This window comes from Perca flavescens, chromosome 8 (genome assembly GCF_004354835.1).
Source record: "Perca flavescens isolate YP-PL-M2 chromosome 8, PFLA_1.0, whole genome shotgun sequence".
In the NCBI taxonomy this organism is placed as follows: Eukaryota; Metazoa; Chordata; class Actinopteri; order Perciformes; family Percidae; genus Perca; species Perca flavescens.
The window spans coordinates 11,516,305-11,535,389 of record NC_041338.1 but is presented as its reverse complement, the minus strand read 5'-3'; the positions used below and the strand labels follow the sequence as shown (position 1 = coordinate 11,535,389).

General features: G+C 39.7%; 1 protein-coding gene across 1 annotated transcript in view; it reads right to left on the bottom strand.

Annotated features, from left to right (window-relative positions):
* Window positions 1–371: 371 nt before the first annotated feature.
* tango6 (transport and golgi organization 6 homolog (Drosophila)) overlaps window positions 372–19,085 on the bottom strand; it is a 38,289-nt gene continuing 19,575 nt past the window's right edge. Inside the window, exons 14-18 of the mRNA XM_028586213.1 lie at window positions 18,201–18,258; window positions 17,910–18,068; window positions 9,678–9,829; window positions 6,006–6,119; window positions 372–822 (exon numbers count right to left, since the gene is read on the bottom strand). Of these exons, the coding sequence (XP_028442014.1) occupies window positions 646–822; window positions 6,006–6,119; window positions 9,678–9,829; window positions 17,910–18,068; window positions 18,201–18,258 (660 nt within the window). The 3' untranslated portion in view covers window positions 372–645. The remainder of the gene's footprint in view (window positions 823–6,005; window positions 6,120–9,677; window positions 9,830–17,909; window positions 18,069–18,200; window positions 18,259–19,085) is intronic.

Here is a 19,085-nt window from a genome sequence, read left to right as displayed (position 1 = left end):
CTCAGTGATTACAAATTTTACATAGAGAGTTGTTCTTATAGTACTTCACTGCCGGAAAGAGTGTCTTTTCATAAGCATAGACTTAGCTGTCAATGCAGTAGAATGGCGCAACATTTTTTTTAAATTGGTGCTATATGGCTGCAAGATGTTACTCGGAATTGTTGTTTAATGATGACAGTACTGCAGAGACGGCAACATTAAACAACCCTCCATCCAGGGTTTTTGTCCAATATGTGATCACTAATCCTATAATAAAACTAAAAGTAAACTAATGAGCTGTTTGAATTTGGCAGTATATCCTGGTTAAGATAGTGGCAATATCATTATAGTAGGTTACCTATTTTGTACACTCTATAATAGAAATGCAGAACTATGTTTTTAAAACTTTATTTTGGAAGTGGACTGTTGGTAGTACATTAGAACACAATGGTACAGGGTCACTGTAACTTTTCTTAAAGGAAAGACTTAGTATGCAGGCATGCAAGACTTAGCTGCTGCTGTACACAAACAGGTGGTCTGACCATAAAATCCACATCACATGGAGGCAGAACTAGTGCTGCCTATAAGTCGAGCATATAAAAATAAAGTCCTCTATCAGTCCAAACTATGGAGGGGTTAAGACCCTATGGAAATAAAATGTGAGCTCTATGGCAGGACAACAATCTTCTTCTCCAGCTTCTGCTCAGGGAAGATGAACCTCCTCATGACGTCATCAAGCTCCTCCAGAGCCAGCTGGGCATGGAGCACTGCAACGTCATCCGGGTCTGAGCGAACCACCCACTTTAGAGCTCGGTACAGGTCCAACAACACATCACTGAGAACCTGGAGAAGTCATAGGAGAGAGGCGGAGGTTACACTGTTGAAACAACATTTTAGACTGGTCTGTAGACTGGAACGGATGCTTACAACGGTTTGTTGTTACCGTTTGCTTCTTTTTTATTTTTCATCCAAGTACATTTAGCATCTAACTCAGTTACTCGTAGGACAAAACTCCTAAAATGAGACCTAAGTCGTATTTAAAATTGGTAAGTACAGAGCAAGGAAAGAGTAACCTGGAAGTTAACCGTTAGCGTGTACTAATCAAAAACTTAAGAGGGCAAAATGAAACCTGCCAACAAAGAAACCTGCCAACAAAGAGAAATGGCATTAAATACCTTTCTGTTTTTTAAAGCAATCATCATTTTTAAGCCTTTCAAATATATATTTTATTGAGTGTTTAATACATAAAGAGTAATTCCCTTAAAGAATCCCCAGCCTGAAAAACAAAAAAAAAGCAGAAATGAATAACATCAGTGACCTCTCATGATAGCTCTGTAGCACATCCCATACATCCTGCCCTGAGGTCATAAAACATCAGAACAGAAAGAGCAAGTCAAAGATGTCACCCCAACCTCTTCAGCTCTCTCAACGTTGTTTTCAGTAACCATTCCACTGATTAATTGATAGTCAATTTGATTGCTATTTAATTGTTGAAAAATGAAAATCCCATTTTTTTTTTCCAATGAACTCTTTTTGAAACTATTTATGATCTGCACTCTTTAGCAATAGCCATTCAATGTATTTAAAAGCAGTAAGTATCCGTCTATATAGTAGATTTTATTGAGTGGTGGAGTCAACCTTTGTTTACTGTTGGCTCTCCTACAGCTGTTTCAGAGCTAATTTGAGTTAATGCAAACCCAACATTGTTTCAACTGGCGAAACAAAGGGTGGCTTTGACTGTGAAGCAGTCCCAGGAAACAGTCTGGCATTGCCAGACCTTCCCCCACAGCGCTGCGGAGGAGGGTCTGGCTAGTCCACAAACATTTCGGGATGGGAGAAAAACTCTGGTGCTCTGGTTTATTGGCATTTCTTCAAACCAATCACAATCTTAAGTGCCGGACGGAGCAATGGTGCCACTGCAAAATAGCCTCGGGAAGGAACTTGTTTTGGTGGAATGTGTGTATGTTCAAAGGTTGCTCCATCCACCGTTTAGCGCCGCCCAAGACGATTGGGATTGGTTTAAAGAAATGCCAATAAATCAGAGCGTGTTTTTCTCCTATCCCGGATTGCTGTGTGGACTAGCCAGACCTTCCTTAGCAGCGCTGTGGAGGAAGGTCTGGCAATGCGAGACTAGGTTGGACCCTGACAAGATGATGATCATGATCTTGTGATATTGCGAGAATCCAGCTACTGTGCAAGCTAAAAGTATGAGTACACACACAAGGAATTTGACACAGGTTTGTATTTGCTCCTTATGTACTTACAGAGAATACACATAGAGCTAAAACAAGGACATGGATCAATGGCTTCCATGACTCCTGCCTCGGTGTTCCCTCAGTCTCTAATTGCTTATCAGCAGTGGTGGAATGTAACTGAGTGAATTTACTCAAGTACTGTACTTAAGTACAAATTTGAGGTACTTGTACTTTTCTTTTCATGCTACTTTCTACTTCTACTCCACTACATTACGAGAGGGAAATATCGTACTTTTTACACCACTACATTAATCTGACAGCTTTAGTTACTAGTTACTTTACAAATTAAGCTTTTTGCACACAAAACACATGTGGTTTTTAAAAGACTGTCTTTTATTATAAATTAAACTACCCAACGGCCTACACGTACAGCTGAAATTATTGGCAGATTAAACACTTAAGCTAGCTAATTGACAGAACTGTTTTGTTCGTTTACAGTTTCTAAAATGTGAGGATTTTTCTGCATGGAGTACTCTTACTTTTAATACGTTAAGTACATTTACCTGATCATACTTACATACTTTTACTTAAGTAACATTTTCAATGCAGGACTTTTACTTGTAACAGAGTATTTCTTACATTGTGGTATTAGTACTTTTACTTAAGTAAAGGATCTGAATACTTCTTCTACCACGGCTTCTCAGCCAGTCAAAGCACCTCCTGCACCATCCACACCACTACACCTGGCCTGCTCTGATTCCCTTTGATCTGCCTCTCTTACCTGTTCTAATGTTACTCTGTGTATCATTAGCCATGTACAGCTGGTGCTGCCCTTCTCCAGCTGTTCCAGTAATGACAGGAGCTGGCCTGGGACCAGCGACTGGACAGCTGGCTGTGGTCGTGGCAGTGGCTCAAGAGCCACATCACACTTGTGCCAGCGGCCGGCAGCTCACATATAGGTGTGTTTCCACTGGGCTACCACACATTTGCTTTCTGTTTTCAGCGCTACTGATTATGGTTTATACAGTATGAGACTGGGTCTAAAGAAGACTGTATTCCTTAGGGTTTTGTTCCTAGGTTAACAAAATTTATACCATGGTCTGGGTGAATACTTGATTCTGATTGGCTGCAGGGTGTCCATTAATAAAGTGTTATAGGACACCTACTAAAAGAGTTCCAGTGAAACCGGATGCGCTACGTTAACAAAAAGGAAATGTGAATCTGTTAGTTCCAACACTGTGTTGTGCTTCAGTGCCTCGTCCTCTGAACACCACAGGATGACGCTAACACACAAGCTGCAGGAAGTAAGTTACACTGCCCCTGTAAACTGACTTTGTTTCACAGCGAATAAGGTTTGCTCCCATCCCGTTCACTGTTCAGGTCGTTACTTCAGGCTCCGACAGTAACGTTACGCATTACGGATAAAATTGTTCGTAAGTCGTTCTATTGTTTTGGGGACAATGACATGGCTGATGGCTAGCTTGTCTTGATGTTAAACATACTGTCAAATTATTTTTACTTATTGCCAACTGGCAACTGTACAAGATGTTATTGACCTTGAATCTTGTTAGCATAGCGCTAGCTCTATGGCTCGGAGCTGAGCTGAAGGGTTCTACGAGCTGAGCGGACTATATAAATATCTCCTGTTGCTAAGGGTGGCAAGTCGTATCTAAGGTCCGTTCTATTCCCTGGAGCAGTGACCAACTTTTCGATTGCATAAGAACTTTATGGTATGGGAATGATTGTCCCAGGTATTAGTCAAACCCTCAGGCGTAACCAGGGAAATTTTTTTAGATTTTGATTGTAAAACGTATATAAATTTGAATTAATGTTTAAAAAAAATATATACATTTGGCAAGTGACCATGGTATAAGCGTGATAATGCCCTTACACAACTCTTGCTGATTGATATATAAAACTACAGTGATTTAACCTGTAGCCAGGATGTTATGCGATTGAAAGGACAAAGCTCATGTTCATTTATCTTTTATCCCCAATAAACCCCAAGACGGGTGGCGAGGAGGCTCTCAGATGAGTTTGGAGCAAGAAACCACAGGTGTATCCCATGTGGAACTTTTTTATTCTATGTGGAAGAAATACCCCAGCGGATCTGATAGGACAGTGAGCTGTTGTAAAAACAGCTTTACTGTAGGGCTGGGCGATATGGAGAAAATCAGATATCACGATATTTTTGACCAAATACCTCGATGTCGATATTGCGACAATATTCTAGGGTTGACAATTGGTGCTTTCACAAAGTATATTCACATTTAGATTTTAGATAAATAACCATCATAATGTGGGTATAATGACTAAGTGGTTAAAAGGCAAATAATAGAACAGCTAGAGCAGTCTGGCAGGTTCAGAAAATGACATCACTTTACTTTAATGCAGCCTTTGAAACCAGGAAAAGTTGGGAAAAAAAATAATGTTTCAACACTTCACTTGTTTCCATTCCTAGCATCTATTTAGCATTTCGTCTGTCAATTGAGAACTTTGATTATATTATTATTGATTATAGTTTTGTTTTGTTTATCCCATGTCTAATGTCACAGAAGGGTTTCTCAATCCACAATTCAAAGATTTGATGATTATTTTATATTATTTATTTAGGTCAATGATGATAATTTAGCTTGGGTGCATTTGCTGAAAGTGCCCTATAGTGCTATAAATACATAAACTGGCAGAGTTGCTGGCATGTTGCACCCTCAAACCTGCACAGGGATCAGTGAATGGGAGAAATCCAGTCAGCGATCCTGCCTCGCTGCTTCCATTTTAGGAGGCCACGGAACTGTGATGTGATTAGCCTGGACCCTGTGGTCGACTATCTAAGAACAACACTACAGCAGAGATGCCAAGAGTAACCACAGTGTGAGGGACGTGAACATGGTGTTTTGAGAAGCTTGGTGCTTGGTGAGAAGCTAACATTTAGTCTATAACCCCAGTGATGACAGCAGGGAAACTGGGACTAGATTATAGGATCCGTCAGCCTTTGTAATAAGAGCCTCACACTCTCAAGAACACACCCTGAACGTTAACATCAAGTTAGGCTTAATAAAGTGTGGGGGTGCACTAGTAGCTGCACTGTCGGCTGGCAACAGTGACAAAAAATATTGTAGGTGTTACGGGTCCTGAGCGTGATCCCATATGAACAGATTATGCTGAAACAGCTGGAAAAAGTTGTAAACAGTAACGTTACCTAAATAAATACAGTGTTGTTTCTTTTTAGCAACAGTTTGTATATTTGCAATGGTTTCTCAAAAGCATCACGTCTCAATTATTTTCCAGGATATAGTGTCCTTTTCTCACATCATCACGTCATTATAACACATTACAAAATAGACCATAATGGCGGCTTGTTTGGAAAACTTTGTCTTATTCCTTTATTATTATCATTTCACATCGCAGTTTAAAAGATTTTTGTGAGTTTTTGAGAGGCGGCAAACTGAGCTCCCCATCCTCATTTGCATAACTAGGGCTGGATTCAACATTATGCAAATGAGGACTTAATTAGCGGACCCAGGGTGAGTCTGATGTACCCAGGACAACATGTAGCAAGTAGATTGGATGCATGGTTCATGAGATATTTCAAAGACAGACAAACATACATACAGAGGCTTCCTGGTTTATTAGATAGATGCAGTGTCCATAACTCTATTTTCCAAGCTACTGTGGCTGTTATTTTTACGGGAACTGCGTGATCGTGGTTTTCATGTAAAATCATTTCATGTGAAATCAGCCATTTTGTCAAATGTATTATATGGTTTGATATAAAAAGATGCACAAAATTGTATGTGTTTTATGCATACTCCGTTGTGAGTGTGTGCGTACCTGGGTGGTTTTTTCGCTGAGGCCTCGGAGCAGCAGGGTGATAACATGGACAGCAGCTCTCCTCACCTCTGCTTCCTTCTCTGTCTTTATCAGAGCAGTCAGACAGGAGCTGAGCTGCACACACACACACAATAAGATTTACAGTGGTATAAACATGAAGACATATGCATAAAGCATAAATACAGTTAGTGATCCTGTCTAGGTAAGAAATACAGCACAATCTAGAGCTATGCTGTATTTTACACAACACGTTTATCACAAAAATGCCGAATCAGCTGCAGGCCTACACTGCTGAGGTCAGTGCCAGAACTAAATTGGATCGATTGATGTATTGGTCAGACATCAACATAAACATGGGCCCTCCATTTCTCTACACTCCCTCACTTGAGCGTGCACACACGTAGTGAAAAAGTAAAAATGGGCAGGTTCATGAATAAGCATCTCTGTTTCTTCAGCTGACAGTGCTGCTTATTCACACGCACACACACACACACACACACACTCACTCACTTTAATTCAGCCTCTGACCACTGCAGCACCATGCAGCAACTTAGAGCCTGATCAAAGTAAGTGGGCGTGTATTTGTGTAGCCCACACACACGATGGACGCACAATCTTTTTTTAACAGACAGAATTACTGTATGGATGCGGCTTCTCCACTCAGATTGACTGGAGTAGAAATTTGGTGGTCCATGTTAGAAAATTGATTCCTTTCAGCAACAAAAAAGCTGAAGTCTCTTTGGCCTCACTTGCTAATTTCTCACTGCATATTCACTTCATGCGTTTCAACAAAAAGGAAGCACTTTGACTCAGTTGTGTTGTCTTTTAACTTTTGGTCTACACTGTGGACTGTCTACAAGTGGGAATGTATTGGCTTGTGTATTTGGACATCTGCTGCTTGTGATCATCTTGCACCTGCCGTTTATCAAATATCTGACCAATTTTACAATATAACATCAGAGGTGGGTAGTAACGGGTTACATTTACTCCGTTACATTTACTTGAGTAAGCTTTTGAAAAAATTATACTTCTAGGAGTAGGAGTAGTTTTAAATCACTATACTTTTTACTTTGGAGTAGATTTGTGAAGAAGAAACTGTGCTCTTACTCCGCTACATTAGGCTACAATGAGCTTGTTACTTTTCTTTTTACCTCTTTGGTATTCTACGCGTCATTGTTTTTATCCCCCCCGCGTACGCCTCATTTTAATGTTTTATTTTGACAGAGAGAGAGACTTCCGCTAAAGGCTCTACCATGTGACTGTGTTTCACCAATCAAACGTAGTTGTGCAGTCTCGTCACGTGAACATACTCAATCTAAGCAGCGGGACGGGTTAGCTTTACAGTCGTAGCGAAACAAAAATGTCAGAATCAACCGTCAGCAGACACAGACAAGAAGGAACACCCCTGGCCTCATATTGAAAGCATGTTTACCTTAGTAAAAGTGTGAAACAGCAGCTACATTACCTTGTTCTAGTTCTGCCTGAAGAAGCCTGGTAAAAAAGTATAAAGGTTTGGAAATTTGTGTTACTTGTGCTTATTTATTTTATATTATTTTATTGATTTTATTGTTTAAGTACTTATTTTTAAAAAAAGGATTATTTTTAATTTAAGCTATTTTGTAATTCATTATTTTTAATTTTATTGATTGGATGAGCTATAATTTGCCTAAAGATGATTACTTTGTAATTTTGTCTGTCTGATTGAATGCTTGTGTTAAAAAAATAAATCAGACGTTACTCAACAGTTACTCAGTACTTGAGCACTTTTTTACTCTTACTCAAGTAATTATTTGGATGACTACTTTTACTTTTACTTGAGTCATATTATTCTGAAGTAACAGTACTTTTACTTGAGTACAATTTTTGGCTACTCTACCCACCTCTGTATAACATACAGAAGAACTGCAAGTGCTTGGACCAGACGAGGCCATTATAATTATTTCTGATTTTGGAGTCATTCAACTGCAGTAAATTGTAGACATCCAATTCTTAATTTCAGCAGGATAGGACATAATAATGGACAGTGTGGTGGTACCTGGCTTTATTTGGACATATAGTTACATATAATCCACATAGCAATGAAAATCTATATCATATCTATGCATTATTTGCCCCAGGGGTAGCATGTATATGGTATATAAAGGGGACCCAGAATAAACCCCTGGGTAACCCCACAAAAGAAAGGAGCACAAGAGGAAGACGCATATCCATCATAACAGAAAAAGACCTGTTGGACAGATAAGTCACATCACCGATGCCGAAATAGTCTTTCAAACAACTGATTAAGACATTCTGGGCCATTCTGCCAAAGGCTGAGCTGAGGTCAAAGATAATTCAAATGGAGTATGGGCCTGCACAAGTGGCAAGCAGTAAGTCATTGGCGAACTTGACCAGAGGAGTCTCAGAGAAATCTTTCGAAATTTTGATAGTTGTTCATAAAATAAATCAATTGTGTGGAGACAAGAATTGGATAACAATGGCAGTTTAGAGATGGGTCTAAAATGACTTAAGACAGAGGGATCCAGAAAGGGCTTATTTAAGAGGGGGTAAACCGTGGCTTGTTCAATAATGGAGAGGGGAAATGCCAGTAGACAGAGAGCAGTTAATAAGGGGATTTAATTGGTTGGCTAAGCGACGGACCAATCACAGAGTTTATGGTTTCTGGGAGGATTCTGGGATTATAACCCTGTTTAGCCAGTAGTTGGAGAGTCCCTTGTTTCTTTGATGCTCACATGAGAGATACGATCTTGGGAGACACTGTATTTAATAATTTTTCCATTACCTTCCTACAATATCCTTTTAAAATTCCTTATTTCTTAATTTAACCATGGCAGATTTTTTTTTTTTTAATATTTATTTATTGAACTTCTGTAAACTTTCACGCCTCCACGTAACTACTCACAATTTCAACTTATATACATTTCACAAATGGAAAACTGAAATAACTATAATATTGATAATACTATAACTAACTAACAACGTAAGTATTTCCTCTGCCAGGTCACATAAGTACTTAGTTAATATTTCAATGGCAGCTTTTACTAACCATAGCTGAAATATGGCAATTCTCAATTATTTTTTAATTCTGCCCATCATATGAAATACTTCTGCAAAAGGCTTGGATTTCAATGTAATCCATCCAATGGACAAAGGGATTGATTTTACTGTGTACTACTTTTTTAAATTAATGTAATCACTACCTGTATTCCTTTATTTTTTGCTATATTCAAATCAGAATGATTGCATCATGAGGTGTTGCATTCTAAGTCATTAAAAGATTAGGTGGAGGTGAAGTACATCCTCAACTCAGTTATTTCCTTATTTGAGTACAGCATAGATATTACATTTATACCATAGCCACTTCTCAAAGCAAATGGACAAATATCTAACAATGTTCAATTTACAGAGCATCTTTTTATGTAGTGTAAAGCACCTGAATTGTTGCTATAGTCATTTGCAGTCTAAAACTGGCAGGGCTTTCATGAACACTGATTTAGCAATTGACTTATGGACCAGACCTACAGTTTATTTGAGGTGTCCGGATGTATGATTTTGTTTTTGTTGTAAGTTTTTTTTTTTATGAAGCCACAATGTCTTTTTACCATGTGCTGCTGCAAAAACCCAGTTCCTCCAGGAGGATCATACAAGTTTCAGGTCAGTGCTCCCTCTCACCTCTTGAGCCACTGTTCCTAGGGCGTAGTCTAGTTTCTGGCAAAGTTCCCCCAGGTTGGACAAACTGCTGGCTCGGACGCTTTGGTCAGGGTCCCTGGTTCCTTGCAGTAAGACGCCGACTAGAGGACGGCCGAGGTGGGGCGCCAGTTCCCCTGGAGAAGGAAAAGAGGTGAGAAAGACCAGAAAGACAGGTTAGATCCCAAGTAGTCTATATCCTTAACGTTCCACTTACACGATCGCTCCGGTGCCACAGGAAATTCCGCCGGATGCATGTATTTACACCGATGTCCGTTTCCTTACACTTTCTTTGTGTTGGAATTTTAAACTCCGGTGAATTTATGAGGACTATGGTTACCTGCTCCTTAGATCTCTGCATGGTAAATTGAGACAGCTAGCTAGACTATCTGTCCAATCTCAGTTTTCTGTTGCACGACTATTTTACAGCAGCTCCGTGCGGAGCTTAGCGCTGCCCATGGCGATCGTGATTGGATTAAAGAAATGCCAATAAACCAGAGCACGTTTTTCTCCCATCCCGGAATGCTGTGTGGACTAGCCAGACCCTCCTCCGCTCCGCGGCGTGTGGATGGTCTGGCAAAGCGAGACTAGACCCCAGGTTGTACATCTTAAATGCATTCACAGTAATAAAATAGAGACCTTATTATGTATCAGGTTAAATAAAGATGTCAGTTATCTGGCTCTCTATCTTACAGCACACATCTTCTATTCAAAGTAAAGTAAAATAAACTATGAACAGAAATCCAAGACCTTATTTAAAACATGCGGTTATTATCAAATGCAACAGTAAGTATTGTCAGTCCTGGAGTCTTTTATACCAAATGCTCTATTAGAACTTTAAAGGATTGAAAGATCAATATAAATCTATAGGCTAATCAAACATTTGATCAGTCACTGATGCAAACAACATAGACCCAGTGACATTAAAATTCAAGTCAAGCTAGCAAATATCTAACTTAAATTTGACTTCAGCTTGATGCAGTTCATATTGGGCAAAACATGCATTCAGCTTATGATCATAAAAATAACTTTGGCCTGGTGTTTGGCCAGAAGCGCCGCTTGTGATCCTCTGCGTGTGATCCTCTGATAGTGTGGTGAGTTTATAGTCATGCTAGCTCCGCGCCTTTGATCCAGACTGAAATATCTCAACATATATTGGATGGATTGCCATAACATTTTGAAGCCTGATGATGAAGCTTACCCACTTTGATAATTCCCTGACTTCTCCTCTAGCGCTACCATCAGGTTGACATTTGTGTTTTTTTTGTGAAATGTCTCTACAACTATTGGACAGATTACAATTAAATTTGATACAGTCATTCATGCCCCAACTCAGAATAAACTAGATTATGACTTAATGCATTAATTCACTGTATTACTGCAGAGGGCAATTAGTTGTAGTTGGTAACTAATGACATTCCCATCAGTCTCAGCTGTACTTTGCATTTAGTGCTCATTAGCAAATGCTAGCATGCTAAACTGATGGTTAACATGGTTAACATAGTTGCTTGGCATCTGCATGTTAGCATTGCCACTGTGAGCGTATTTCTCACACATCTCCAACTGTATATCAACGACTGGGCCGCTAGCCTCTATATTATAAATTTTTCCTGACATTGCAATGCTTCCTTCTCCAAAAAACGTACGATGTGATAAATCTAACATTGCCACATGAGCTGACTCACTCAAATCCTAACACATCTCGTTGTGTTGTCCATTGAATTACTAGATAATGACACGAGCCAGTGATGGTCCAGGCCTCGGAGTCCAACTCAAGTTGCTATTCTCTGGTTGTGAGCCAGGCTTGATTCAACTTGGACTATGGCACTGATGACTTGGACTCGAGGATTCATGAGAAATCGGACTTGAGCGTTCATGAAATAGGACTCAGAAATTGAATTTAGTTTATGACTAATATTATGGAGGAGTACTCGACTCGGACTCAAGTCACTATTCACAGTGGTGGCCTAGGGGTTAAGGAAGCGAGTCTCTGCCTCATTACCACCACTGAGGTGCCCTTGAGCAAGGCCCTTAACCCCAACCGCTCCAGTGGAGCTGCTCAGTGGACAGCAGATCAGACTATGGTTGTACTGGGCAGCTTCCAGTTATGAATGTGTACCGTACGAATGTGACAGGTCGTTGTTGCAAATGAGTAATGGTGACTTGACTCGGACTCTTCTTTGGTGACTCGGACTTGGACTCGACACTGTGAATCGAGACTTGACTCGGACTCGTCGTGGTGACTCGAATGACTGCAATGAGAAATTGACTCATATGTAGCGTGTCGGTTTAGGTTTTATTTAATGAAATGGTTATAATTTCCTGACGGTAGTGTCTTAATTGTCAGGCCAGTTTGTTGGAAGACAAGAAAATACAAAATGCTGAATAAATAAGCATCCTACAGGTGGGTAGACTGATTTGCAGCAAGATTATAAAATTTATTTTAGTTTTGACTTTTGGGTTTCATTTTAGTTTAGTTTTTCCAAATAGGTTTAGTTTTAATATATTTAGTTTTATAGTATTTTTAGTTTGTTTTTGTTAGGGCCAGGTATAATGTCTCAGAAGTATGTAGCTACATATTCATACAAAATACATGGTTGGAGAATAGCCATGATGTTCAATGTTCAATCTTTGTGCTACGTTAGTGTCTGATGTGAAGAAATTACATACCACTCCCACTTCTCCCCCACACAGAAGTTAGTAGCCAAGAAGGACATGGAGGGTCAAAAAAACATGGACTCTTCAAGACGTAATTATCTTCATTTTTTTACGCGTGAAAGTTGGCAGACCATCATCTGATCATAGCCATACTGAGAAATAGGCTCTCAATGAGGCTGAGAAGTGTGATACCCCTGTAATTGAAGGTTTTAGTTTTTATATAGTTTCAGTTTACTAAAAACATTTTTCATTGTTTATTTTCTTTTTAGTTTACTATAACCCCGATTTGTAGAAATAAGCCTCAAGCTACGGATCCAAATGGAAAATCACAGCTCGGAAAGATGCCAAAAATACTCAAAGCAAAAAACGAAGAGAGACAAGGTGATAACTGTAGAAAGAAGGCGAGTAGTGTAGCAGTCTGAGTTTTGGCAAGAGAAAGAGATTTCTGAGAACAGCGTGGATACCAGACAAAGAGCTTTAAATGTAATCCAGCCATTGAAATCCACATGTTGACACAAGACTAATATTGTTGTTTACAGAGTGTAGTCATACGCCGTTTAACAAGCTGTGTGCGGGGAACTCTGTTACATCGGCAGACATACAAAGAACAGAGCCGACTGCTGACTACAGCTGCCCCTGCCAAGCAGCAGGGAGGACAGCCAGAGGCCTCCATGGAGTGGAGACAACCAGCTGACTGGTTAGTGGTAGTAAGACCTGCTTGACCCGTGTGTGTGTGTGTGTGTGTGTGTGTGTGTGTGTGTGTGTGTGTGTGTGTGTGTGTGTGTACGTTAGAGTTGGGTATATTTGCTTGATCCAAAAACATGCATGTGCGCATGCACAGTGATTTATTTAGCTTATCCTAGACTACACTTTTAGAATTCCAACCACTTCCTTATAATCACAATATTCAAACCACACACACACACACACACACACACACACACACACACACACACACACACACACACACACACACACACACACACACACACACACACACACACACACACACACACACACACACACACACACACACTTATGGCTCTAGATCTAATGAAAGAGAATCGCTGTGTTTAAGGGTGTGTGAGTCAGCAGGAATAATAGCCTTCGTCACAACTGCGCACAACACACACAAAAAAACTGATGCAACACTCCCATAGATGCTCCCAAATTTTGGCATTGTATTGGTACTGTATTCTATACATCCCTTTCCTGTATGTTAATTAACTTTATGTCTTGGGAACATCACTTGGTGCAGAGTTCTTCTCTGTTAGTACATTTTCTGCCCATCATTGCACACTATAGAAGCTCACAGGACTATTCAAGTGCTTCTCTGCCACTCTACCAGGCGAGTCAATTAAAAAAACCTTCTTATTTACTAATGACAGCCTGGCAAAAGGCAAATCTTGGCCACTCGGGGGCTTCAAGACAACACAGAGGCTTTCTGGACGTCTGTGCAGCAAACTGAAGGTCTATCCAATCTCTCAGCAAGCATATAAACCCCCTGATTGTTCCAGAGAAATGGTACGATGGCAATCTGGCAGATAAAACCAGAGCTAAGAAAAAACAAAACAGGGTTTTCAATCAGAGAAAGGTTCTGATACACAGGGTCCCTTCTGAACAGAGATCTGCATGGAAAACAAGCCTGCACTGTGGCTTTTGTGGTTTGGTGGTTCCATGCCGATAGCTGTCCACCACAGACAGTAATAGAATATTGAAGAATTATAATAATAATAATAATAATAATAATAATAATAATAATAATAATTATTATTATTATGCAAACAAATATGTACACATAATCAAACAAGCACAAATTCCTTAATGTTTACCACTTACACAAAGTCAAATGTCCATGTTCTTTTAGCCAGATAATGATTTTCAGCAGTTTAGATGGCGCTACAGAGCACACAATCTGATTGGTCACACAGATTTCAGTGTAACAGCGGAAAAGCCTGCGTTAGTGAGTATGCAGGTCAAAGGTAGCAGGCAATTTTTTTTAAATAGGCCTAATTGTCTTTGGATTTTATTTTAGAAGTTATCTGCTGTAGTTATGGCTAATACTGGGGCAGGGCCATCACAGAAACAAAAAAGAACAACTAACTAAAAGCTGAAGGGAATGATGGTGGGCGAGACCAGAGTCACACTCTGTCGGGCTATCAAAAGATGGAGACAATTACGGGATTGTAAATTATTCAAAACCGATCCCGACTTGGCCCTCATGTATTGAAAATGTCTATTTCATTCATCAAATAACTAGTAGTACTAGTCGTCTTTGTGTTGGCCTACTATTTTCTTTTCCCTTGCCCCCCCGTGGTTGTGTAAAGCGTCCTCGGGTTTCCTGAAATGCGCTATATGAATTGAAATTATTATTACGTTAGTTGCTACACCAAACTATGAATGCTTTGGCTAGGGGTGCAAGATATATCGACTCAATATCGTTATTGCAATATATTGAAAGTGTCGCAATAAGTATGCAATATTTTGTTTATTTTGTGGAGCGCTGCGTCCCGTCCGTTGACTGTGTGGCTTAGTTGTGTTCGATTACAAATGTTGCACATGTTGTTACACGTCAGCGCACAGGTCCACTACGTGACAAACCCTATGGAGCGTACCACGTGTGTGCATATTTCGACAGAGTGACATTGTTTATTTATATATTTTATACTGTCCAACCAGTGAAACATGTCTTGTTCTGTAGACATGGTCCTTATTTATTCATGTTGTACCAGTCCAATATGATTGTCAGTTGAACTAAATCTTGTGTTGTAAGAAAACTTGTTTAATTTGTTATGAATCTATTTTGATGCGTTTTCCCATAACTTTTGTAATTTTACATATGTTTAAAAATATCGAAATTAATATCGCAATATTCATAATCAATATAGCAATATCACATTGTGTCAATATCGTGCCGCCCTAACTTTGGCTTGTGACACAGTGACAGCGATACACGGTTTAGCTCACGAGACATCCAAAATAGGCTACGTTACCGTATGCAACACTTGAAATGCAACGATGCATCTGTAACATATTCTCTTATTGTAAATGAATAATTTTCTGTTTGAGCAAAACATTCATCGCAACTATATGACCTCCCGGTAATGCTAACTTGGTGATACAGCACCGTAAAGAAAAGAGCTTTACGACAGCAAGCATGGTAAAAACACTATCACTTTTGTCCAAAGTGGCCGCTAGAATCAACACAAACTGAAAGATATATATAGCCACTTTAATCTTGAATTTATTTTTTTGTTATTTAACCCTCTGAGGACAGAAGACGCACCAGCGTGTCCATACAATGTTTGACAAAACCCCAACTCAAAAGCGATATTACAAAATGTCATTTCAGACATTTTACTATTTTAATCATATATGACCTAAGACTTTGGTAAACTCATTTCAAGCACCAAAACAATTCGTAAAACACATCATAAATTGAGGTTTGTTTTCAGTTTTCACGGTTTTCCAAAAAATTCCTTAAAAAGGTAAATTTAAGAAAATATGCCCTTAGTCCTTAGAGCGTTAAGATAAAATACTATTTCAGCTGCAGTTTCGAGTTTCAAGTCTGTTCTTTTGCACATTTTTATTTAAATAAAGGAATTTCATTTCATTCTGTTAAAAAAGAATCCTGAGAAAATTGTATCATGAACTTAAAACTGCGAAATCGTATCGAATCATTACATCCATGGAAGAAGTGAACATGAACACAGATTAGCGATTCTGTCGCCCCATAGTCCCCAAAGTAAATATTGGACCCATTCCTCACAAGCCCCATAGCTCCAGAACATTCTGACACTAAAATTGCATTTTTTTCACACATCAGGAGAAAATGAACCTTGTTTGGGACCGGTTTCTGCCTGAGGACCAAAAACTCTCACGAGATCTGGCAACACAGATAAGCGATGAAGAATGTCTACTAGCATTTGTGAACACCCTAACAAAACTAATCTCTGTAATGCCAAGTAGGTCTTTCAGCTGTGTAAATCTCTAATGTTAGCAAAAGAAAATTTTAATAAATTAAACGAATATAACTTTCATTCATCTACACAACGTTCAAACAACGACACACCCATTTAGGAGACAGGAAGTGTGTATCCGTTCATAGTTTCATTGGCGCTGCTTGAAATGCGCTATCATTAGTAAAGATGATCTGTTCCTCAGTATCACTTCTTCTTCCCGTTTTATGGCAGATTGCAAACATTCTAAATACATACATTCATAATACAAATACATACATACATTCTGCTTATTCCTTTTGAGGTTGCATACAACTAGGAGTTGTTCGGAGCACAGGTTTTGGCTTTGGTCTCAATAAAGGCACAATGGTACTAAACCGAACAACATCACTGTGCCTGGCTGCTGTTCACCAAGAAATGGTGCCAGCACTAAACTTTGGGCTGTGCTTCAGCTCAGGCACTATCAATGTCCACAGGAAACTTTGAAGATGCGGAGCATCTGTTTAACTTTTTGCATGAGACTCCAGCGCCCGTACACCCAACATTCCCAGATGAATTGCTTTCTTGCATAAGAAGCAGTAGGCTTCAAAATAAATAGATTTTGAAATTTTTTTTAGACTTTTTAAGATCACGAGGGAAGGAATTTCATGCTTCGGAGATGCTAGCTGCTCTGTCAAAAATAGACCCAAAAGATAGCGTAGCAGGGAAAAGAGCTCCAAGTGAGAGGCTCTGGAAATGGACCCCGTGGCTGGACTGCCGGACGCACGTCCATACTTCAACAGATATGAGAGTGGTATCGATCATTTAATTTCACTATTAAAAAGAAAGCAAATAAGTGTATTTCCCAAAATGCTAAACTATCCCTTGATAACATGGAGCCTAGTCTGGATACATTTCCAGGAAAATTGCCTGACATCGATGTCCCTCACCTTTTACTGAGTGCTATGTGTTGCCGTTATCAAACTCCACTCACTTCGGGAAACAACAAACTTCGGGCAAGCAAAATTTGGATAGTGCAACAAGGCAGGCCTGCTTGGTTCTTTTGGGGAATGATTGTAAAGATTTACAAGGAATATGTTTACGGCATTTACTCTCTAAGTGGGACGTTGTGGAACAGATTGAAGAGGATTGCTGTGGACTAAGTACACTGGTAAGAGCAAAATAAATAAACCATATACTCAGCTAATTTAAATAGCTCATGTTACTGCATCGTGTACAGAAAACTTAATATAATATTATATGTAGCGTATTCTTTTGCGATGTGCAAATGTTCCACCCAAGACTATTTTGCAGAGCCACTGTCCCTTTGTTTGGAGCTTAGCACCACCCTCGGTGAGTGCGATTGGTTTAAGAAATGCAAACAACCCAGAATGTTTTTTTCTCCTATCCTAGAATGCATGTGTGGCGTGGCCAGACCTTACTCCACATCGCAGTGGAGATAGGTCTGGCAATGCGAGATTACATGGAGCCTAATATAATGTATATATCACATGAATTGATGGCTTTTTAGGGGTCAGGAAATGGGTATCAAGTTATCTGAATATCCTCACAAGTCTAGTTATACAAACTTGAATGTGAAAAACCAACTGATGATGCTCACCCATAGCCCTGCTCGCCCTCATCAGGACTTCTCCCACTTTCAGGCGGGTTTCCAGGGAGTGCTCCTTGTTGGACGTAGGGAGGGAGGGACCATGTTGAAAGTCTTTTAGGAGCCTTTCCAGAATCCTCTCTGGGTAAGAATCAGCCAATGCAGCCAGACCTAAAGACAGTTCATACTCAGTCCATCTGCTTTCAAGAGTTGCGGACAACCACTTCAGCTAGGCAGATAATAGTATGGGTGGGTTAAATCAATGATAACATCCCATTTGGCCAAGCTGCATCATTATTTTACCTTGAATGGCTGACAGGTAGATGAAGGAGTCTTCATGCTCCAGGTTTTCTAAGAAAAGCTGGAAAAGACACACCATCAGCATGATTAATCACCACATAGACTTGATTACTGGGAATACTCTACCATTTCTGTGTGAAAAAACATCAAAAAAAGTCACCAATATGGAATTTGCCCGGCGAACGAAAGAGGATCAATACTGGCACAACACTGAATACATTAAAAACAATACGACCCACTATCAAAGAGAATAATGAAAACTTTACCCCCAGGTACTAAAAGGGATCCTTGAAGATATAGGTTTGATTGGGTAAGGGAAAAACGGGGGACTGGAAAAACAAGGGGTTTCTTAGACAGGCTGGATAGAATGTGCTGGAGTTTCGGGTAAAGTATGGAAGGAGGATAGAACATATGAAAGGTAGCCTGTACAATATGGAAGAACTTTGCCCATCCACAAGACACAAAAGGGGGAAAATCAATAAAAGGGTTTCTTCTGTAACAGTAGGGGGTTGAAGGTTATCCATGGTGCACACGGGCGGGGGGGGTTGTGATTAGAGAGAATACTAAATGAGTTGTTATCCTTTCTTGCCCATACCACCTTAACAAGTCCCTAGAGCGCACCCCTCTCGCTCCCTCTGGGAAAAAAAAAGGCTCAACTGCTTCATTTATTATACATGTTTGTTCATAATGTCCCAGGAGACACAGATAACACCGCTACCTACACGCTACGGGTGCACACATACAGCGCATGCAACAATAGCACAATGTCTAATAGGTGGCTAAGGCAACACAACCGGTGTTTTAACCAAGCAACATCCAACATGGTTAAATGCAATGTGGAAGCATCTTGACCCAGCTCTTAGAATAATTGCTTAGAATGCTATTAAA